A 23,817-nucleotide genomic window follows, 5' to 3' on the forward strand; every position below is an offset into this window, starting at 1 on the left:
TTCATCACCACATAAAAAAACGGAATGTAGTAAGGCTTGCACATCAACATTTTTGCATTATATTGTTTATTTGATAAAAATAGTACACCCAATCTACGATAAAAAATTAATTGCAAAAGACGTTTTTCCAGTTGTAATCTATTTGTAAATACACAAATATGAAAATTTAATGGGGTGGTTTAAACAAGGACAACTACCTTATATACTTGTAACATATTTCTTCTATTAAATTTGAAAGCCAACTGTTTAGTCAAAACCCATTGAAGCAGTTAGCCAATTCGCTAGCGAGTTGGAAATTGGCTGCCCCAATACTTCTGAGACTTGCTGTAAATGTTAAATGATGTTAGAAAAGCACTCAAGACTAAAAGATTTTTATTGTCGTATTGTTTCATGCCACTAAGTTCTACATTAATGAATATGTGGTTATACTCACATTACAAGTGACACCACATTTTCAACTTCATCTTGTCCCGTCAAAAATGCTAATATATCGCCAGTTGGTTCAGTTTTGTGTATTTTCACGATAGTATTTACTGTTTCCTTGATGTAATCTGGCACAGGACTGGGAACAAGGAAAATCAACAGTTTTGAAACAAGTATGGTTTTGCTGGAGATTGCTGGAGTATTTATGTAATAGTGCCCTCTAGAGTTTAATACCTCAATGTTCTTAACTTTTGTTTTTTTGAGGTCAATGGGGTGAACTTGGCATGATAATTTTATTATATTTATGAAAATAGAAAACATATTTATTTTCACTAATTTTTGCACAGCATTCCAGATATTGATAAATGTATTTTGTAATTTACTCTTCTGACTAAAATGAAAAAAATTAATATCCTGTAAAATACTTTATTTTTGCTGGAATAAATTTTTGCTTAAAATGCTTTTTTTGGGTGTTTTGTATGGAATTTATTTTCACTGATTTTTGATGAGTTGAATGTGAAATATAGTTGAAAAGGTATATACGATGGATTTTATTTTCACTGAATCATCCCTTCAGCGAAAATAGCAAAAAAATAAAGTATTTTACAGTACATCTACATTACTAGAAGTGAGACTACAATGTAGCAGAGTAAATTGAATTAACATTATACAACGCATCTTCACAAAGAATTGTACATTAAACCTTATAGACTGTAGATTAATATTTATGTTTGCATGTTGTTACCTTATAGTATAATATATATCCACTGGGTATGTTCTTCCCTCTACTGATATAATGGTTGAAGTGTCTTTGCTTTATTATGAAATTAGAAAAAAAATATATTAGAACACTCACACACTCACAACAATCTATTGTGATTGAGCTCTGTTTAAGCAAGTAGCAAAGTTCCTGACACAAGACTGCACAAGAACATTTAGAATACCATGTTTTCTCAATCAGTCGCATAATCGCTTCACGTGAATGACAGAAAATATGAAACATGAAGAATGACATCTTTATGTGAATAAATCATTCATAGATTGAGTAAAATAAGTTGATGTAGATTTTGACTCTTTGGAAGTGCATAGTGTCTACTCCCAGTCACGATGCACTAATGCGGTAATGGGCTAATGTCTCAGCTCATCGAATATGCAATGAATATGGAATCAGAATAATCATTTCAAACAACATCTTAGTTAAATTTAGCCTGAAGAAAGTGAATAGTACACAGGCAAAAATTGAGCACATTGTCAAGTCTGAGGATACAATTCTCAATCACTGAAATGTTTTCCGAAACTTTTCATGACCTAGCAACAAATTTTGGATTTTTTTAGACATTTTCAAGGCCTAAAAATTGATAAGACTACCTAATATTAAAGACTTCCACAGAAACCATGTTGAAATCTCAAGCCTTTGTGTTTTGAAAAATGCAATGGCTATGTTTAATGAACGTGTCTTGTTACATGCTACATAAGACTTTGTGAAATTTTTTGTTTTAATCTAACTTTATTTTTTACCTTTTATCATTTGTTTCATTATTGTTAAAAAAGTCTTTGAATGCTTCAGCATCAAGAGTTGCTGATGAGATTATTAGCCTCAAGTCTGGTCTTTTCTTCTGTATTTTTTTCAGCAATCCTACTATGATGTCGGTATAAAGGGTCCGTTCATGTGCTTCGTCAATCATTATTACGCTGTAAACACAATATAATCAAGGATAGAAAAATAGATACAGGCAAGCAACGGCAACATGCACCAAAAATCTCAATGAAATTATGTAACAAAATGGCCACTAGTCGGCCAATAGTTCTGTATTAAAAACAAATCAAAGAAAGCTTAGAAAGAACTCCTGTGTGCTGAAGGTATTGGAGGTAAATAAGGAATACTGTATTTACTACCATCTATATTTACACTCAGCAGATGTTCTTCTAATAGAGCAAATACAGCATTCAAAAATAAAATTATTATGCACTGGACTTCAATCAAAAACTAATCAGGTATGTGCAATATCCCAGGGCATACATGTACTAAGTTTTATTGAAATCTGTTGAATAGTACATGAGAAATATGTGAAAATGCTTGTATTTGGCTAATTATATTATGCAAATTAGGTAATTATTATGCATGTATATAAACCCAAGACATTAGATTACATTAGATTGTTGCAATGTCTTAAGAGTATTTATGTACCAAGATTCATTGAAATAATACTAGAGTACTAGAGATATTGATGGAAAAGCTGAAAACTGACTAATTATTGTGCAAATCAGGTAATTAATATTCACAGATTTTAATGTAAACTAATCAGGTCTGTGAATATCCTAGAGCATCAATGTACCCCAAGGTTTCATTGAAATGTAATTATTAGTACTATAAATATCAGCAGAACTTATCAGGTCTGTGCATTGTCCTATGACATTTATGTACCAGGCTTCATTGTAATGTGATGATTAGTACTTGAGATATTAGTGGATAAGCCGATATATTGACTAATGATTATGCAAATCAGGTAATTAATAGGTACAGATTTTTCACCCAAAACTAATAAGGTCTGCACATAGTCACAGAGCATTCAGATACAAAGTTTCATCAAAATCTAATGAGTGGTTCTTTAGATATCAGTGGAACAGTTTGGGAATAGCCAGAGCATCTATGCATCAAGTTTCATCAAAAACCAATACACTGTATATGGTTCTTGAGATATCAGTGGAATAGATCGACACACACACCTACATACATACATATACAGACACACTAACTGCAAAGACTCCCACTGTGTGCTTTGCAGTTAGAAGTCAAAACAAGTTCAAAATCTATATTTTTAGAACCTTCATTCAACCATCAATGTGAATACATGTGACCTGAGTTATATGTGAAGTTTGCGAATAAAAAAATACCTATATTTTGTTAACAACGGATCACTCATCATTTCCCTGACCAGCACACCATCTGTTAGAAACTTGATTCTGGTCGTAGTGGCATCGGTACAGTCGTCAAAACGAATGTTATAACCGACCTCATTACCAATGATAGAGCCTCGTTCTTCAGCTACTCTGTTAGCTACCTGACACAGAAATGAAATGCAACACCAATAAGTTGCCGATTGTAATAACTATTAAAAGAACTTGAAGGTGATTCCTCCATACCATGGAGAGCTATGGGCAGATCAAGACATGTTTATTAATTAAATTGGTGTTCAGTTTTTTCATCCCAAACCAGTTTGCTCCAATGCACTTTCATTCAGATAAAAATAATAATAATAATGTTTATTCAACCTTTATATCGGCAGCATGAAAACAGTAATACATATCTTTAAATTACATTCATCATTTCTTTTCTATAATGCCATAAATCAGTTACATATTTCCTGATTAAAGCTGATGAGGTATTTCCCACATTTTCATTTATGTTCCATAGTGTATCACCAAAAAGGAAATTGAACCTATAATTCAACCCCCCTGAAAGAAAACTATTCATTAGTGATGAAGATTCAACATTGTTTCTCAGTGAAGTTTCTAATGCTAAATAAAATTCCTTTCTAATATGATTAGATGACCTACAATGATAAAGAAAGTGGTAATCATGTATCTATTTTTTAATTCACATGTCTGCCGAAAAAGTTTTGTCCATCCCCAACTCGCCAAAATCAGGAAGATGCGTTTGTTTGGGTTATTAGCATTAGAGTGTAATAAAGTTGGTGGCTTGGTCTGTAACTTATTTAACCTATGCAGACTCAATCTAAGAGTTTGTCTATGTATGCAAGTCATTTGCTCAGGCATGCATCTTCTATTGTTATTGAATTTAAGAGACAAAATGACATTATGGTACAATGTTTTGAAAAAAATGTGCACACCTTTATGTGCAATCTCCCTTGTCTGAACAAATAGATAGTTATTTTTTCTTTGTAGTAAGAATGTAAGTTTCATGATACAACACACTGAAATAACATTAAATTGAATTGAATTGAATTGAATTGAATTGAATTGAATTGAATTGAATTGAATTGAAGCTTACAGTGACTGCAGCTACTCTTCTGGGTTGTGTAATGGCTACAATGTGCCCTTCAGCTGTCCATCCAGCCTCTGCTAAAAACTGTGGTATTTGAGTGCTTTTACCACATCCAGTCTCTCCAACTATCACCACAGTCTCATATTTCTCCACTAGATACAGTATATGATTGCGATGCTATTAAAACAGGAGATAACATGGTGAGTACCGGTACATTACAGGTAGTTAGTGATTTAATCTATCAATCAATTAATTGGCATTTCCAATACTTTATAATACTTTATTTTAGCCGGAATTAATTTTCGCTGAAAAGTCTTTTTGGTTGTTTTGTATGGAATTTATTTTCACTGATTTTTGGCAAGTTGAATGTAAAATATAGAAAAAATAGTATATTCGCTGGATTTTATTTTCACTGAATCACTCCTTCAGCGAAAATAAAGTATTTAACAGTATATCGTATTTGCTAGCTGTATGTACTAATGTAAATGATAGAAGCAAATCTGGGGTCAAAATAAGATATATTATTCAGCATAGAATAATTAGAGATGCATGTGCTTTTCATGAAAAAAATAAGATATTCAAAATTCCTTGAATAATATATTTATAGGTTTGTCATCAAGTAAAAATTCTGCAGGTAATGCTTTTAATTATTGACAAGTATTGGCATGTGCAGCAGCCATTCTACTAGTGAGCACTGTCACACAATCATATCTAAATCAAATTAAAAATACACGTTCTGTGATGTAAATCCACTCCACTCCCAGGAATAACATGTATTTGAAGTACCCCGGTAACATCAAACTTGTGATCTCAAATGCACTAAACAGATACCTTGAATATTGGTAATCTTTGTCTTTGCTGTTCAATAGATATCGACACATGTGGATTGTACACCACTACCTCTCCACTTCCCTCACTTATTCGTTCTCTTTCCTCATGGAGACCAGTTCCAGGAGCGTCAGTTCCTTTATTGAGTTATGAAATGAATCAAACAGTTTTATATTGGAACACACAAGTCTGTAGTGCACAAACTCATCGTGAACATAGTCTCCCACAAACCTCTGCTTCATTTTACTGTTGCATATTAGACCCAAAAAAAATAAATAGATTTGATTGGATGCATACCTTATCATGTACTATGTGATATGATTTATTTCTATGTTAACTTGCTTACTTTGCAAGGCTAGTATATTGTACATCATGTAATCCAAATTACTGCATGTTCTTTGCAATGTCACAGAACGCCATATACACTAGTTAAGTGAAAAGTGAAAAACAACCTGAGCAGACAGTTAATAGCGATGCTGAGAAGAACTCCAAATTCATTGCTCCCTTTACAGTAAGATTATATGAATTAAAGCATGAATATTTTTTTCGCCAGCCACTCATGCATCATTCAAATCCAAACAAATTACTACCATCAAGCACATGGAATATATTTCCTATACAAACGGTAGGTATCAGCTGAGCTGTTGTCATTGGACGAATTGTTTTAGCAGTGATTTGAAAATTATAATTATATTTATAAATATTTTATATAAAAAATATTCATGCCAATACAGTCTTTAAATTATCCATTTTTGGTTACTTTTCCAATTATTATTATGGATTTATAAGATAATTGCAAATGATATGACATGCGCTGATCCCAGTATGAATTGAGTCATGCGACTGGACATCACACATTTCCCAGTTGAGTGCAGAATCCGTGTGCACCATACAATACAATACAATAAAACTTTATTATCACCGTAAAGAAATTACAACCTTTTTTGGGCTCTTAATAATAAAGTTAAATTAATAAACATGAACACAAATTAATTATAGTATCAAAAAAACAAAGAAAGTTACTAAATGCTTCTTTTCAAGTTTGCATTATTAATGTATTGGATTAGTGTTTTCAGTAAATGTATATCTGATGCGTTGATGATTGTCTTGAATTTTTCTGTTATGTCCATCTCATGTAAATTAGTAAATATTTTGTTAAATTCATCGTAAAGAGTCTTTCTTTCAGAAGAGTAAGCTTTACAAGATGTAATGAAGTGGATTTCATCCTCTAATACATTGCATGTTTTGCATAGTCTCTTGCTGAGTGCTGTTTTCGGACGAGTATGTCTTCCTACTTCAATCTGTAATTTGTGGCACTAAGCCGTAATCTTGCTAGTGTTTCAACATCATGGAGTTTATTTAATTTAGTTAAATATGGTGCTTGTTTAATTTCATTGTTTATTTGTCTGTATGTCCGTAGTTTTGAGTTCTCTCTGTTATTGTCTTGATTCCATAGTTTATTGTAGTAGTCTTTAGATATCTGATATAAATGGTCTTTATTAATGTTATTGATGTCAATGTTGTAAGTTGTTTTGATGTTGTTGAGTTTTTGCAGCCAAGAGTTAGGATAACACTGTTGTTTCATCTCCATTAAAGCGTCATATGCAAATGTTATTGATCCACTCTTGGTGATGTGCTGATAATATTTTATGGCTCTTTGTTGTACTAAAGATAAGAGTGGCAGTCTTCCTAATTCCATTCGACATCCGATGTTGCTGCTTTTGTTGTTTAGGGATAATATCTGGCGACAGAGTCTTAGGTGACATTTTTCAGTGTCTGTGTGGTCCCATTGTTGTATGTTTATATGTATTCCCCATATTTCTGAGTCATATAATAGTATAGGTTGTTGTATAGTATCAAATAGTTTGGTCTTCAATCTGATGTTGTTCTTGTTTTTTGGGTAGATTGTTGATAGATTACGTTCTGCTTTTTTTGCTTTATCTGCCAGTATTTGTGTTGTTTTTGTCATGGTGCCATTGGAGTTGATGTTGATGCCCAGATATGTGAACTGATTTGTCTTCTGTAGTATTGTTTTGTTGTATGTGAAAAAAGTATTCTCTGATTTATGTCCGTTTTTTGTGAACATCGTTGTTTTTGTCTTTTCCGTGTTTACTGCCAAGCCCCATTTCTCTGTGTATTGTTGTAGGGAGTTGATGTTTGCTTGGAGTCCAGACTTTGACTTTGACAGCAGGGCTATATCATCAGCATACATCAGATTTGATATAGCTTTATTGTTGAGTTTTGGCATATGGTCTGTGTTGAGGTTGAAGTCTTCTGATAGGTCATTTATAATAAAACTGAATTGAATTAAGACGAAATAGACTTCATGATAATATGATTTGGAAAAACAACCGTGACCAATTTCGATTTCACCAACATGCCAGATGATGAATTCTAAATTTTAATGAGTATCAATTGTTTATGAATGTATTCATGTTTATGAATACTGGATTAATATCAACATCAAAACTTATAGAAATAGTATAGTTTTAGTCACATGACTTACAAATATCGGTGATTCTTACCTGGCTTCCAAAATTTTGGTTTCAATGTTGACATGTTTACAGATGGGTGAGGTGGGCGTGGTTTAGCTACATTATCTTATGATCGTCATGTCTCATGTGTCGCAGTACGCCGACTTAACAATATAGCTCGTGGAATATTCAGATACTGAATAAACAGTGTGTGATCATGGATTGATCGATTTCAAAATGACCGCGATTACTTCCGGCTTTTCGCTTAGGATTGTGGGAGGTGACGTTCACATCAAAGATGGCGGTATAGGAAGTGTAGATTGGCATCAATATCAAAAAAATATATTATATATTTCTAAATTTCTGTCAATAATTATTGTGAATGCGTTGATCCAGAAGCAAAGCAGAATGGCGACTCGGAGCTTGACAGAAGTTTTCATCCTTATGAGGAACAATGCCATGCAAAATCGGCATATTTTCTCAGAGCAAGTGAGTACAGTCTATAGGCCTACTACCATCTCAGTCTCTGCTTCAGCTTCAGCTGCGGCTGCGGTGAGTAAAAGCGGTTTTCAGACTCCGTTCTGTTAACTTAAGTGTATCCGTGCTCATCATTTGGACGTTTCATTGAATAATTTTATTCATTATTAATAAGCATGGTCCATTCTACTTTTACTCATCGTTCTGGGCATGCCATCATCCAAGATTGTCTCTGGATGCGAGAGCTTGGCCGGTGGTTGCATGATTTATTTTCTCTGATCTGAATCTATCTATCGCATTGACTTTTTGATGTTAATAATTCGCAGATGTAAGCGATGATCGTGAATTCAGTAAATGGTAGCTAGGAGACCAGAATTTGCATATTGCGATCCATCAATATTTGTGGAATAATTTTGATGCATAGTTAATATCATCACTAAAAGAAGTATCAACATGTAATCTTATTCGCATGTTCTCATTTTAATGGAATAACAAAAAATAAAATACATATTTAGGAACCACTTTTGTAACCTGTTCTCTGGTAATTAATTAACACTACAGAAAAATGTCACACTAATTTAATATTCATTGAATGCATGATGACTCATAGGTAATGAACTTTTGTATGTGGATCAGAGCTGGTAGCATCATATTTATATGAAAGTTTCACAATCTGATGTTCTTGTTACGTGAACACAGAGTTGCATGATTGGTTTTGATGGTGTACAAAAAAGGAATTCATCAGGATTAAAATGTTATGAACATAGCATAGACTTAATATATTTAATAGAGATATACACTGTAGAATCAATTGAAAAAAATTATCAAATGAAAGATCAACACACATATTGGTTGATGGCATGGCTTTGAAAATAACATGATATTTTTAACCTGATTTCCTGACTTTTTAACTGCTTTTACTCCCATCTTTCTGCTTGCCTCTGGTAATGGTGTGGATAAGGTATGAATTTCTTCTCCTGTCTCACACTCGGTCAGAGTTGTTCTTAGAATACAGTCAACAGCCAAATCAACCGAGCTGTATTCAAAACACTGCTAAATTAACACATTTCTAAGGACTTCCCTGCATTTTCAGCATGCTGTCCTATGTCTTGACTAACATTTACCTTTTGTTTTTGACATTTAACTTTCAATTATGCATATTTAACTCAATTCTATTATTGAACTTCAACTAAATAACTTTTATTCTAGCAATATTTGTTGTGTAATTTATACAACTTTAATATTTACTCTATGTACTTTTTCAGTTTAAATTCTCTTTTCGTCTCTAACTCATTTTAATGCAGGTTGCTGATGATCGCATGGCGTTAGTGTCAAGTGTTACAACAGATCCAGAAGCGGGTATAGGGGTTACAAAAGGATTAGGATTGCCGCCAGACTGGTATGTATTAGAATGAGATGAAAAAGTCATACAAAGATTAGCTTTAGCATATTGTCTTCCGCTAGTATAAAACCCCGATGTAATTGTTTGTATTTTGTATTTTCAGATTGTTGGTCAAGCTGTAATAAAATAAATTTGAAAATATTTCAAGGAATACTACTATTATAATTACTATTATCAAACAAATATAAGCTATTACTAGTATAAAATAATTTTGTATTGTGGAACAAAAATGCAATTTCAGAAATATAAACATATAAATATGATTTGCTATTTTTTATTGAAAGCCGTTTATATATATGATGTAATAATATTTACGGTTACTGTGTTTGCAAGAAGTCCAAATGAGAAGCCTTTTGCAATAGCTGCATATTATCAAGCGTTTCCCAAGATTATTTTGTGATGAATTTTTCAGCATCTTAGAGTGTCATTATTTATCAAATACAGCATTTTTCTGATCAACAATTTAAAGATGACTAATGCACAAAAATCAAAATTTAATGTGTATTTGATGATTTTTCATTAAGATTTGTCTATGATGCACTTGATTTTGTGTTTGTACAGCCACAGTTACTAACTGTTTTTTAGTAACCGTGGTACAGCCAAAGGTTCATCTCCTCAGAATTTATTCAATAACTCTTGCCACTGCTCTGGGGCAAACTTTGACTATCAAGCATTCAACACGTTCTAGGAATAGTCAGTTGGAAATTACAGTGCTGGCTTTATATATACATGTACTAGTTTAGTGGAAAGTTATAAAAGCAGCTCAACATATCATGATTACACCAAATTGAAAGCAACAAAATTGTTTATATATGATATGGGTGCTCTTCTGATCAAAGCCGAACAGAAAGTTGATTTATTGTATACAAGGAATATAATGTAATTTTTAACCCAAATTACTAAAAATATAACAACAATTTTGGCAAAATAAGACAATTGTAGCTACCAGACATGCTTTTTGTTTGCCTTGGCTGCATAGCACAGGTATAGTCACTGTAAATAAAGACACTGGTGCTTTCCGAACTGAATACATATAAATGCATATTGAACTGTTTTAACCCAAAATTGTTTCTGATTTTCCTTGACAGGGTTGATCTCTTGGAAGAAATTCAATATGATATTACAAGGATAAAACAAAAAAGTATGTGATGATACTATTCTTATTAATAATCTCCATCTAAGTTTATATATACATTGAAAAAATGTGATAAATGTACGCTTTTAATAATTGGTGTTTATGTCTTCATTGCAGTGAAAGAACTTTCTAGTTTACATGATAAATACTTGAATAGACCCACTTTAGATGACAATGTAGACGAAGAACATGCAATCGAAATTACAACTCAAGAGACCACACAGGTGATAAATATAACTTTTTTACTCTCAACTCCCTACTTATTATACAACTCCAGTAGTCACACTGAGCATATTAATATGAACATAACAGTAGAAGTTCAAATACACTTTTTTTCGGTCTTAAAATATTGCAAGTTAATGATGTTATAGAAAAAAAATACCTCCTGGAAGTGCTGGATGTAGGTCATACATAAGGCTTTTTGCATTTATATCAGTTGCCCAACATATTAAAGCAATCTGTATTTTTGCCAGTGTGTATCACCACCTGACTTAGTGTAAAATGATTAATTTTCACTGGGTTTAAATTTCGCTGATTTACCATTTCAGGCATATTCAGTGGGTTACAAATTCACGGTTTTATCATTTAGATAATGTGTTCTATGCTAAATTATACATATTCACTGGGTTTTGATTTTAGCGCATTTCCCAGTCAGTGAAATAAGCAAAATTAATTAAAACCCAGTGAATAATTAACCTCCTTACAGTATTCAAGTGGAAATATTTGGATACACAATACATGTACAAGACAATGATGACTCTAATCATAATCATACTGTAAGTGTAATGTAGAACATATGTGACCGTTTAAAGTAGGTAACCTACCATAATAAACTTATTATTACTGAAGGAAATGTTACTGTTTACTCAAAAATTGTGAATTCTGATTATTACTATACAAGGTTCGAGATTTAAGATGCCGCTCTATCTTCTAACATTAGTCCTCAAATTAAATTTATGAAACTCCTCAGCCGCATAATAATATTCACTTGGTGGCTCTCATGTCTGATTGAGGTATTATAACATTATATGACACGATACGCTTCAGTGATTATTCTGCTTGTCGTACATACATTAGATTCCCCAGACTATATTATTATATGTCTCAATATCCCTTTATTTTATCCTGCCATGACCTTTAAAGTATTTTAAATTAGCAATTATTCTCCTTTTATTGCTACTTTGTTGCACAAATTAGTGAATATAATACTGTTCTATGGACACTCGTCACCAGTATTCTATATCCGTGCTGTGTTTTCTGATGGAAATTGTGAGTGTAGCAAACAAGTATTTTTATTATCTACTTCACTCTATTGAGAAACCTTATACAAATGTAATTACTTAGAGTATTGATTTTTATATGGTAGCCTCTAGCGATGTCATCATAGAATCAAATTATAGGATCTGTTCCTTTGTGTTCTAGTATAGTTCTTTTATTCACGGCTAGAAATTGAAAAATTTGTAATTGTGAATAAATGAAATGTAGAGGTGCTCAAACTTGTTTCCATGGAAACAGTGGTAAGCCCTGCTTCGGCGGCCATTTTGAAATGAAAATTGGTCAAAATACATACAGCTTAAGGCTTGTAATTCAAAAACTAATTTGGGTACGCCAATTTTTGTTCTGACTTAAGAATAGACAGTCACAATGAATAATTCAGCAAAATTTAACATATTAAACATATGTTGGCTGCAATCCTTAAAATCTTAGATCTGAATTGGCATTTTCAAATGCAATTTTAATATCAGATATGTACAACCACATACCATCATCATCAAGTGTATGGCAGTTTACAGTTACCGTGTTTAGAATTTTCATGACAGATTGTTAACAGCCAAAATTACCTAATTACCAAAGTAACACATTAAAGGTGTCACAAGTTTCTCATCATATGTTAATAGTAGCGTATTTGGCACTATGGTCATTCAATGTGTTGAACAGAAAATGAACTCCTTCCTTCATTAAATTTATCCTACTCTCCAAAACACATGTTCACCATTGAGCCGTACATATTGAGTTGTACATTGTAGTTTATACCCATATCTTGTGTATTGATGCTATTCTTATTTCTCTATTCTTCAGATGTTCCATAGATGCCAGCGGAACATACAGCAAATAGGACTGAAAAGTCGAATGGCTACCCCACAAGAACGGAAAGTTACTAAAAATATTATGTCTTCATTAGCAGCTAGTTTACAAGATTTATCAATAAATTTTAGGCGAGGCCAGTCTGCATACTTAAAAAGTAAGTGGTATATGTGATATATTTGAACTTGTATCACTTCTTGGCAACATAAGGATTACATAAGAAGTTGAACGTTTTTACTTAAGTTGTCTTATCTTGGTTATCTCAAGAACTAAGGATATTAGGAACTGACTGTGGATCAGGATATTGTTTGGGCATACCTACATTATAATAATAATATCCATTCAGATGCACTACGAAAACAGGGACTTATGGATTCACCTCCATGTATGCATCAGTCAGTCCATCCAGACCTGTATCTCTGACATGCCTTGACTAATTATGTTCAAACTTTATATATACATCATACATCTTGTTGCACATATGCAGGTATATTTGTTTGACCATCAGATTCAAGATGGCTGAATGGTGGCTATTTTAATTTTAAAATTCCTTCTAAATTTCCTCTAAAGCATTTTTATCAATTTGGAATCTGGAATAATTTAGTGATACATATTAAACGGCCCGAAATTCCAGTGACAAATTATTAACCAAATTTGTACATGTGTGACTACTCTCATTTATTTCTTGGATTGTATCTAAATTATCTGATGTAAGGACAGTTTTTGAGTATGACATAAATATTCTGGAACCGTTCAGTGTTGGTGACGTAAATTTGAATGTACAAATACGTTTCAAATTAATGCAAAGACAACATTTTACGGAATGCTTGTGTATCAATCGTTATATTACTCTGTTGTAGGGATGAAAAGTCGAGAAGAAAGGGCGAAACAGTTCTTTGATACTGGTATGTCTCCGGGCAGTTCGTTAATGGCAGAAGAAAATCTAATAGATGATGAACTTTATGATAAAGTACGTATGATATGCCATGTTAATTTCATTTATAATTCTTATTGTGAAAACCTAAATACTGCATTCCTATGGTTTGTGTGTTTTCCATAATTGTTTGACTGTCACTCGTAAATTTTCATGAACAATTTTGAATTTCAATCATCATTATTTAGGAACACAGCAAGTTTTGAATGCAACTATTCTGTGGGAGTGACTATTAACTTTTTAAGCTCCAAAGTTATCTTTTTTTTTTACCATCACAAAAGTTAAACCCACATAATTTTTTTATAATTTTCCCAAAATCAATACTTGTAGCAATGAAATAAGAAGCTATGTCAATTTAAATACATATAACGGGCGAAATGTCGCACCAAAATGTTGGTGGGAAAAATTATGATGCTCAAAGGTTTAAAGTTGACAACCATGAAAGTGTTCAAGTTCAAGAAATGGGAATGCATTTCAAGTGTAAAATAATGGGTCTCAAGGAGACAGTGACTCTTTTAGAGAAAATTGATGATCATAATGATCATTTATCCTTTTTTTACCTCAGGGTTTTTCAGAAGGCCATATACAGATGGTTGCAGAGAACACTGCTCTTGTTGAGGAACGAGACAAAGCTATCCAGCATATTGTCCAGTCTATATCAGATCTCAACGAGGTATTCCGAGATTTAGCCACTATGGTGGTAGAACAGGTAATTATGTCCTTGGCATCTTATTTGCTCTAATAGAGATCAACGTCTATATATATATATATATATATATATTGAGTAAAAATTTGTGCGGCTGTCAATGTGTAAAGTATTTCCAATTTCTTCATTGATTTCTCAATTATTCTCTAAAGCTGTATTTTTTTTTCAAAGAAATTTATTTATTTGTACACCAGAGGATATTAGCTCATGCATCACTGCAGAAAAATACAGTGATATTACATACAAAAGATTGGCCTTGCTAGTAAATCTGAGCCACACAATGTTTAATTTCTCTCATTTATACGACATATTTCATTTTCAGGGTACAATTTTAGATAGGATAGATTATAACATTGAAAAAACGACCACGACAGTACAGCAAGGAATGAAGCAGTTGCAAAAGGTAACTTCACTTTATAGTGACCTCATCCATACTGTTCATTTGTTTGCCAAAATCAACGTGGGAGTAAGTTTATACTTTTAACCTTTTGAGTGGAAAAGTGTAGAAGCACCATCCACAAAATAGTTATAGTCTGCTCTTTTCAGTTATAGTCTGCTCTTTTCAGTTATAGTCTGCTCTTTTCAGTTATAGTCTGCTCTTTTCTACATAAAATGTTGTGATAATTTAAAATTTATTGATCAAAAGCTTGAAGTAATGTCACATTGTGTTCTGTTTCATTCAAATTTAAGATTGAATTCAATGAAAATTACAGAAACTGTGAACAAATTTATTCCCCCCAAAATAATTGCATACTAACAGGATGTGGATAATGAAAATGTGTGCAGAGCAAACATAATCTTTTTTGTGCAAGATTCAACTTGCCCCTCCCTAAGGGAATGGGAAGAATTGAACAACCATCAAAAACAAATTACCGGTGGTGCGATTTTTACATACAGTAATAGAAATCACCTTCAACCTTCTCCTCTCCAAAGCAAGGTGATTAGGTTTGATGTGTGCAATTTAAATTATTCGCAACCCCTGAATAATAAGATTTTTAAATTTTTTTACACAAATCTTAAAAAAACAATGAATATTCAGCTATGTGGAGACTCTTCATGGCTGAAGAAAAACGATTGAGAATAATTTTAGAATAATTCTCACACATGCAACAAACAGACATGTCCTAACCACAGTTATATATTCTGTATTACAGGCTGAAAAATACCAAAAGAAGAACAAAAAGATGTTATTTATTATGGTCTTAGCTGTTATAATAATAATTCTTATAGTAATACTTATAGCAATGAAAACCTAGAAAATAGATATGAGCTATATATAGTGTATATAAAGAAATGAAGACTACTCGCTGCATTTTGTACAGATGTATTTACGGTTGTATATCACAATATACGTACTGGTATTGTCTACTGAGGTGTTGTTGATTGACGAGTGGTATATCGTCTGGATATATCACTACTTGGTTAAATTGCTACCATCTGGATACATCACTATTGTGTGATATACACTGATAGTGTCGGAATACATCAATATTATCTGGATACATCAATATCGTCTAGATACATCAATATCATCTAGATACATCTGAACTGTGTGTTAAGCACTGATGATATGGCTGGTACATAGATTTCCGACAGATGCCAGCTGCCATAGTCCATAGGGTGCATTATAAAATAACAGTAAAATACAATTTTTACAGGGCTGTATTGGATTTGGAGATAATTCTATGCATGATAATGTGGCCTAGACTCACCGTAGGATGAGTATCCTATATAACAATCAGTAGGGAGGTTATTATTGTATATTTGTAGGTTGGTTCATGCATGGTTGATAATTTTGAGTATAAATCAATTTACATGTGCTTTGTGAAGTAGTTCAATGGATAAAACTCCTTTTAACAGTGTCCAGGGTAAAGTTGCCTGCTAGCAATGTCTGACAAACTGAACTCTGATCAGTGTGTAATCTGTCCTGAGTAAAAGTTTTTCAGTTTTTATCTTTGAGTCATTCCTTTCAACAGATACAAATGTTTAGGGTTTATTATCACTCTGCCTGGCTTGAACTTTTTGTAGTTGCTAGCACCTAATTTCAAACCCAAAACTAATAACTGCCTTGTAAGCTGAAACTAAATGACCACTTTTGTGACTTTCAGGCCCTATTATTAGATAATTTTTATACTACTACAACAATCGACAGAATGCCGTGAATTTTTTTTGTACATACTGAATATAGGAACGCTTGTCATGCCATGCGACAAGTGTGCTGCATTATTGCATTGTCAGCATCGACTGTGGTTGACACAGTACTGCCCATAGCACTGCCACCAAGGTGAGACATTGCGGTAAATAACAATACATAGACAGTGTTAATAACTTATTACACATGTCTCCAGACTCACAGCAATGCAATAGACATGCTCTTCTGTCCTTTGTTGCATACTTACCAATCTTAATATTTAAGTGGTCATATGCAATCAAACTGGATGTTACTGTTATTTTGTCAACAAAATAATATCAATACTGCATGCAATCTGTTTCTCTCCCCTCCACCCATCTGCTTTTTGAGTTGCTTCTACATATAAGACTGAATGTATTCTTTAATTTAATGTTAACAAAGTGAAAGAGTGCATGTATAATGTAAGGAACCTTAACTTCTCTCATTTGCTTGCAACCCCTTTATGTTTATAGTCTACTTTGCTACCTACCGGGTACCTGTCTGTATAACTGTCTTGATGTTGAAAATAATGCTTGTTGCTTTTCTTTCTGTTGTTATTTTTTTTGTGTTGTATTAAATCAAAATTTATTTTATTTTTATTTGTTTTTAGAATAGAAATGTTATCGCTTTTCCGTCTTAATTCCATCCACACACCAGGGTGTCTTTTGTGTCCCAAAGGATTAAATTGGTAGACTTCCACCATCCTGCGTATTACCAGATCCCATTGTATAAATAGTCATGTAAATTATGTAGACAGTGCGACAGTCACTTGATATAGTGTATATACACGATATGATTCACTATTCTAGGATGTACAATACTGAACATTTAATATGCACCTATACATGTATTACTATGCATTAATCACCTTGGCTTCCTGATCCATCTCTCTTATTTCAATTCCTATTCTAATCATAAATTTATGTGATGTGATTAAGGAGGAGAAAATTTCACAAAGGGTGATTGCTGTACTCCGATGATATTATCACTACAAGACACTCTTGATATTCTCCCAGTCGTATATACTGCATTGTCTTATGTCAGACTTGCTTGTCTTTATTATCAGTGTTGTCATGTTCCATGAGATGGTTTGTATTTGTGTGTGTGTAGTAGAGTATGGTATGCATAAGAAAATCAATGCCCGTTACTCTGCCGATGCATTTTTTGTTCCCCAATTGCTATGTACTAGCATCCAGATCCAATTACGCTTGCCCGGCTTTCTAAAGCACCACAGCCGTCACGTAGCATCCGTTCAAATTCATATAAACAATGTATTTTTTACACATTGTACATGTCATATGGGACTACATGATGCTTTAACCATCGCTGTCCACATCTAAATCTCCCCACATACTTTTCAGAATGGACAGTGAGAAATGAATTGTAAATAGTCATCAAAATATATTATTGTTAATTGATGTTCTTTTTGTTCAGCAAATGTGAATCTTCAAACATTGCCAATGAGTGAAATGAAATTGGAGTCGTAAAAAGACTGGTACATGTACTGTACAGCTCAACTTTCATTGGTTTTATAGGTCTTAGACGTATATGACTGATGCGATCTCATTGAATCACAGGACTTGTTTTTACCCCTTAACCTTTTTCAGCATTTTTTCTTATATTCCTCAATATCTTTGGAAATTGACTCAAATTTTGGAGCCAACAGACAAAGAAAGGAATCCTATTTGAGTGGTATAAACAAGTCTTCTTGTGCTCTCGCTTTCATTGGAATCTCTGTGGTCATTATTGTTCAAGGTCTATCAGGTCGCCTTTGTGTAATGACTATAGAAATAAATGTCATCGGTGCTGAAATATTACCATAACAGTATATGCCGTATTTTCTTATCGTTGATGGTGCCTTGTACTCTAGAGGGCGACATTCAGCATAATTGTAACACTACATGTTAATTGTGTCAAAATACAGTTAGCTGGGTAAGTAGCTTTAGTGAGAATAATTTTGTTTCAAATTGGCACCTGTCAAAAAAACTTGTGCTGAATTGTTTTTTGAATGTTGACTCCATTCAATTTTATGAGAATGTATTTACGGTAGTATCCTGGAGCAGTGAAATTTATTTATTACTGTAATAATTTGTTAATGCTATAGTAAAAGATGATAATGGGATTTGTCCACTTCAGACTCTTTGTGAAAGATTTAAACTATAAAGTGTGTTCTATATAGATGTTCATTTCATAGCAAGCATTGTATATTTGTATCACAAGCCGGGGATGTTAAGAACAACTTCAAAACAACCTGCAATACTACTGAGTGCATGGCATAACAATGTGGTCAGAGGCTGTGATGTAAATTGTACCAAAGTTGCCATTCTCTGGCTAATCTTTCGAACATTGAATTTCTTTCCTTATTAATGGAGCTACTGAGATAATAACCAACACAACACAGCGTTTTAATCTGTTAATATGAATAGTTACGGAATTGGTCATGTTGTATAGCCTGCCTGTGCCACTGCATATGTATTGGTCAATGCACAGCTGAATACAAATGCAAGATTATATATTTTTAAGTGCAAGATTTCAAAACTTAGTTGTGGTAATACATGTTGTTACTTTTTGGAAAAATAATTTTATGCAATTGTGAGATGTAAATAGTTTATTTATTCATCCATCATTTTTATTAGTTCAGGGATTGGTATTTGTATTCCATATCTGCTTTAACTGTTCATTGGGTACACATGTCTACTAGGGTAAGATGTATTGGCCTTGTATGAGTAGGCTGATCACATGAGTTCAGTCTTTCTATGATTTCTTCTTGTGATTGATATACCTGTACTGTGCTTCGTAAACTTGTTTTGTACTTCTATTCAGCAGCATTAACAATTTGATTAAATTGTGAACTTTTCTGAATTTTTTCACCTTTCGCAATTATTTGTTTATGTCTCATTACCGCAAAATCCAACATAAAAATGAGAGTTCAGAAAAAAACAAGTGCTTGTATATACAGTACTTGTTATTTTAATTAGATTGCGGCATCAATGTCACCAATGGGAAGTCTGGAATTCATTATAAAGTATAAAGTCATACTTAATATAAAGTTCAAACTGACCAATCTTGCAAAAAATTAGCTAGTATAACTTTTCATAGTGGTTTGTGTAATTTACTGTATTCAATTTTTTTCATTACTGTAAAATACTTTATTTTCGCTTGGAATTTATTTTCGCTATTTTCGCTGAAGGGATGATTCAGTGAAAATAAAATCCAGCAAATACACTTTTTTTCCTATATTTCATATTAAACTCAACAACAATCAGTGAAAATAAATTCCATACAAAACACCCAAAAAGCTCTTTCAGCGAAAATTAATTCCAGCGAAAATAAAGTATTCCACAGTATTTGAAATTGACTTGTAAGATAGAACAGGATAACCAATGTACTATACTAAAAAATAGAACACTTGTTCAGACTAATTACTCATTGTGAGGTGAACTCGCTCTTTAAATTAAAATGATGTAAGTCTGAACCCTCCAGATTTCCACAAGGCAATGTTGCTTGTAGAGTATGAAACAGATTTGCAATCACCCGGAACCAGATACTGGTTTCCTACAAAATGGCTGTATAGAAGAGGAAATTTATAAAAATGACTTGTGTATTACACTGAAGTCTATTATTGTAAATATACTTATAACATTTTTAAACTCAACTGTTTCCATTTGAAATCTGTCATTTATATGCAAAGGAAACAATTGGATTGACAATCCAGGTGTCTCCCTCTATTCTGCAAAGCTCTGGCGCATCAGTCAGACTAAAATTAGGACAGTCCATGTCACTGCTCAAGCTTGTACAATGGATGACTGTTGTTTGATTTAATAGTTAGCTGTAAATCAATTATAATGTTCATGCGTGGTTGGACACGTGTTGGGGGGAATACTATTTGTTGCATGTTAAGCACAAGTAAGAATAAATGTCATTGCCATGCTGTAAAAAGATAATAAATTATAATAATATCAAGTTAATTTATTCTCTGGTTTCTTGTTTTTGTAAAACTGAATTTTTAATACATAAAGAAAAACGGTGGTTATAGGATAATTATGGATCTGTCACAGCCAAAGTTTGAAAGTGTCAACTTTAACATCTCCAAGGAAGATCATTCCCTATCATACTCCCGTATTGATGATGCAGTGGCTATGATTAACAATTATGGCCCACAAACACTACTGGCAAAAATGGACATTAAACATGCCTTTCGTCTATGTCCAGTGAGGAAACAAGACTGGCACCTTCTGGGCTACTACTGGGAAGATCACTATTTCTTTGATCGTGTGTTACCATTTGGATTACGCTCTGCACCATACCTATTCAACCAACTAGCAGACGCCATTAACTGGATAGTTGCACATCGCATTGGCTCTACAGACATCTTGCACTACCTTGATGACTACCTTACTGTTGGGCCTCCAAATACAAGCCAGTGCCAGCAAAATATAGACAAAATGTTGTATACCTGCCAAGAACTAGGAGTCCCGGTTGCTACTGACAAAACAGAAGGCCCATCTACAACAATAACGTTTCTAGGTGTCGAGTTGGACACTGTTGACATGGTCATCAGGCTCCCAAGTGATAAATTCAGTGACTTATCATCATTATTACCAACTTGGCTCTATCGCAAGTCGTGTTCAAAACGTGAACTACTCTCCCTGATTGGAACTCTTAGTTTTGCATGCAAGTGCATTCCAGCTTGCCGCATATTTCTCAGGCGTATGATCAACATTAGTACATCAGTTCCCAACCTCAAAGACACCATACAACTCACAGAGGACTTTCGACTAGATGTTAAATGGTGGTGCGATTATTTACCCAGCTGGAATGGCACGGCACCACTGCTTGCATCAAACTGGACATCAGCAGCTGATATAGATCTTTATACTGACGCTTCAGCCACTCTGGGTTTTGGTGCATTTTTCCAAAGACAGTGGATCTCAGCCACATGGCCAACATACATTTCATCAGACACTACCCTATCAATCGCCTGGAAAGAGCTTCTTCCCATCCTACTATCCTGCCTAATTTGGGGCGATCTCTTGCATGGGAGGCGTATTTTATTTCATTGTGATAATTTGTCAGTTGTACAGATCTGGAAGAAAGGGTCGACACCTTGCCCTCGCATCATGCACCTCATCAGACGTATTTTCTTCACGGCAGCTCAGAACAATTTCTATGTTATGGTTACACACATTAAAGGTATCAACAATGAGATTGCTGATTCTCTATCTCGTCAACAGATCTCCAGATTTCGCAGCCTGGCACCGCAAGCGGATCGATACCCAACCAAGTTTCCAGATCTACGCCAGCTGGACGTCATATGACCACCACAACTGGAAACCTTCAGAACCTTGTAAGGCAAGCTCACCACTATATTGATCATAGCATTGCGCTGAACACGAGAAGAACATACCATACTGGGCTGTTCCAGTACACCAATTTCTGTCACAGCCATGGCATAACCCCGCTGCCGCTAACTCAGCAATCCACAGTGCTCTTCATCACATACTTGGCCTCACAAGGCCTTGCATATCGTTCAATTAAAGTATACCTAGCAGCTATACTCCGCATGAACATTGAAAGCGGCTTCCCTGACACCATCAATGATAACATGGTGCTGCATTACACCCTCCAGGGCATCAAGCGTCTTCATGGAGAGACATCGTGTGAACGCCTACCAATCACCTTTGATATTATGAAACTGCTAGAACCAGAAATCCGATCACATCCCTATCTACATGCACATGATAAAACAATGCTATAGGCAGCTATCACTATGGCATTTTTCGGGTTCTTACGTGTGAGTGAATTTACAGCACCAACAACTACATCATACGACAGCCGTCGCACCCTTCTAAACTCTGATATCCTCGCAGGCACCGACCTTACCATACGAATCAAGACATCAAAGACAGATCCATACAGACGGGGTTGTGACATTGTCATTGCCCCATCTGGATCATCTGTTTGCGCAGTACAAGCATACAAAGAATATCAGCAGCTACAACAGAGGTTTGACCATCACCCAGCCTTCATATTCCGAAACGGTCTCTTTCTTACGCGTCAAGCCCTCAATGACATAACGCGTCAACTAATCACACGCGCTGGTGTCCAAAATGCACACCTGTACTCAACACACAGCTTTCGCAGTGGTGCAGCAACATCCGCTGCCAAGGCCAACCTCCCTGATTGGCTCATCAAAACCTTAGGTAGATGGCGAAGCGATTCATATCAAATTTACATCACGACACCAGTGGCAGTCCTGCGGTCAGTACCTTCACGTCTTGTTAGTGCCTAAGCGGACACATGGCAATACAGAACACTTCCATGACACCGGACATTGTCACCCAGCACTCACCTTTTGTCGCCGTTTTATTGGTTGCTTAAGTTTTATTTCTAATCAATGTTTGGCATTCGTATCTTTCGTTTTATAACTTCGATTTACGTGGCAATTATCACGTTTTGTGAATTTAGTATTTTGTTAAGTCTGTAATTTAGCACAATTTACTGTTATTCCACTTATTGTCATATCGATAACTTTGAATTATGTCGCAATTATCATGTTTCGTGAATTTAGTAGTTCGTTAAGTCTGTAATCTAGCATAATTTCCTGTTATTCCACTTATTGTCACTAATAGTCTAGCTTTCCCACATTCCTATTCTGCATCGTCATGTTCTAAATTTGGAGGGTTGCCACCACAGGGCATGCAGGCTGACCCAGGTACCACGATGTCATTCCTTATGGCCTTGCGAGTCAAATCTGAGACTCTGGTCATGAGATAACCATCTATGACGCCTGCGCGTACAGTCACTGCTGGTGGCAGGCTACGCCCAGGTACCACGCTTCAGGCCTGATGATGTCAGTCACAGGCGACTTACATCATGAGGCAGGAACGCCACGACGCCTGCCGGCGCGAGCTCATCCCTCCTTAATTTTTCGGCAACTCTTGTGTCTGTGTCTTTTATTGGGCATTAATTATTTGGTTACAAATATGCATATATTTTGTAACCAGTGTTAATGCACACTGGACACAGTATTTAATCCCTACACCTATTGTTTTGCATAATGAGACTTTAGGCTGAACTTTGGCATTTCATTCAAGCACACACAGTCTTAACCCATCGCGTCGCTTGGGGATTAACACTGACCTTTGGCATTTTATCATTTGGCTTAAATAGCCAC

The 23,817-nt window shown here is 34.3% G+C and overlaps 4 protein-coding genes across 5 annotated transcripts in view; 3 read left to right on the plus strand and 1 right to left on the minus strand.

Moving 5' to 3' along the window:
- LOC100371920 (putative ATP-dependent RNA helicase DHX35) overlaps positions 1–7,990 on the minus strand; it is a 17,007-nt gene extending 9,017 nt beyond the window's left edge. Inside the window, exons 1-7 of the mRNA XM_006816849.3 lie at positions 7,783–7,990; positions 5,261–5,394; positions 4,436–4,606; positions 3,319–3,485; positions 1,942–2,115; positions 1,169–1,237; positions 434–562 (exon numbers count right to left, since the gene is read on the minus strand). Coding sequence (XP_006816912.2) covers positions 434–562; positions 1,169–1,237; positions 1,942–2,115; positions 3,319–3,485; positions 4,436–4,606; positions 5,261–5,394; positions 7,783–7,816 — 878 coding nt within the window. The 5' untranslated portion in view covers positions 7,817–7,990. The remainder of the gene's footprint in view (positions 1–433; positions 563–1,168; positions 1,238–1,941; positions 2,116–3,318; positions 3,486–4,435; positions 4,607–5,260; positions 5,395–7,782) is intronic.
- A 2-nt stretch (positions 7,991–7,992) lies between these two features.
- On the plus strand, positions 7,993–20,608 carry LOC100372071 (syntaxin-16-like). 2 transcript variants are annotated; one of them, XM_006816850.3, is made up of 9 exons: positions 7,993–8,283; positions 9,513–9,607; positions 10,699–10,751; positions 10,863–10,969; positions 12,825–12,987; positions 13,691–13,800; positions 14,330–14,473; positions 14,793–14,873; positions 15,625–20,608. In XM_006816850.3, the coding sequence occupies exons 1-9, from the start codon at positions 8,140–8,142 to the stop codon at positions 15,724–15,726; spliced, it is 999 nt and encodes a 332-aa protein (XP_006816913.1). In that variant the 5' UTR covers positions 7,993–8,139; the 3' UTR covers positions 15,727–20,608. The 2 variants fall into 2 exon arrangements, with proteins under 2 accessions (XP_006816913.1, XP_002735079.1); XM_002735033.4 differs by having other exon boundaries at positions 7,993–8,220.
- Positions 20,609–20,683: 75 nt separating this feature from the next.
- On the plus strand, positions 20,684–21,958 carry LOC146742732 (uncharacterized). The gene has a single exon (XM_085500677.1). It carries the CDS (start codon positions 20,684–20,686, stop codon positions 21,956–21,958), a length of 1,275 nt encoding a protein of 424 aa, XP_085356803.1.
- Positions 21,959–22,410: 452 nt separating this feature from the next.
- On the plus strand, positions 22,411–22,932 carry LOC102807183 (uncharacterized). The gene has a single exon (XM_006818510.2). The coding sequence runs from the start codon at positions 22,411–22,413 to the stop codon at positions 22,930–22,932; it is 522 nt and encodes a 173-aa protein (XP_006818573.1).
- Positions 22,933–23,817: the final 885 nt, after the last annotated feature.

This window comes from Saccoglossus kowalevskii, chromosome 6, assembly GCF_978046115.1.
Source record: "Saccoglossus kowalevskii chromosome 6, keSacKowa6.1, whole genome shotgun sequence".
Taxonomy (NCBI): Eukaryota; Metazoa; Hemichordata; class Enteropneusta; family Harrimaniidae; genus Saccoglossus; species Saccoglossus kowalevskii.

What these genes read in the sequence shown, in the direction of transcription:
- LOC100372071 (XM_006816850.3), top strand. Translation starts at nt 8,140, where the DNA reads ATGGCGACTCGGAGCTTGACAGAAGTTTTCATCCTTATGAGGAACAAT. An exon ending in CAGCTTCAGCTGCGGCTGCG is followed by an intron (nt 8,284 to 9,512) that starts GTGAGTAAAAGC and finishes ATTTTAATGCAG; the next exon opens with GTTGCTGATGATCGCATGGC. An exon ending in GAATGAAGCAGTTGCAAAAG is followed by an intron (nt 14,874 to 15,624) that starts GTAACTTCACTT and finishes TCTGTATTACAG; the next exon opens with GCTGAAAAATACCAAAAGAA.
- LOC146742732 (XM_085500677.1), top strand. Translation starts at nt 20,684, where the DNA reads ATGGATCTGTCACAGCCAAAGTTTGAAAGTGTCAACTTTAACATCTCC.
- LOC102807183 (XM_006818510.2), top strand. Translation starts at nt 22,411, where the DNA reads ATGGCATTTTTCGGGTTCTTACGTGTGAGTGAATTTACAGCACCAACA.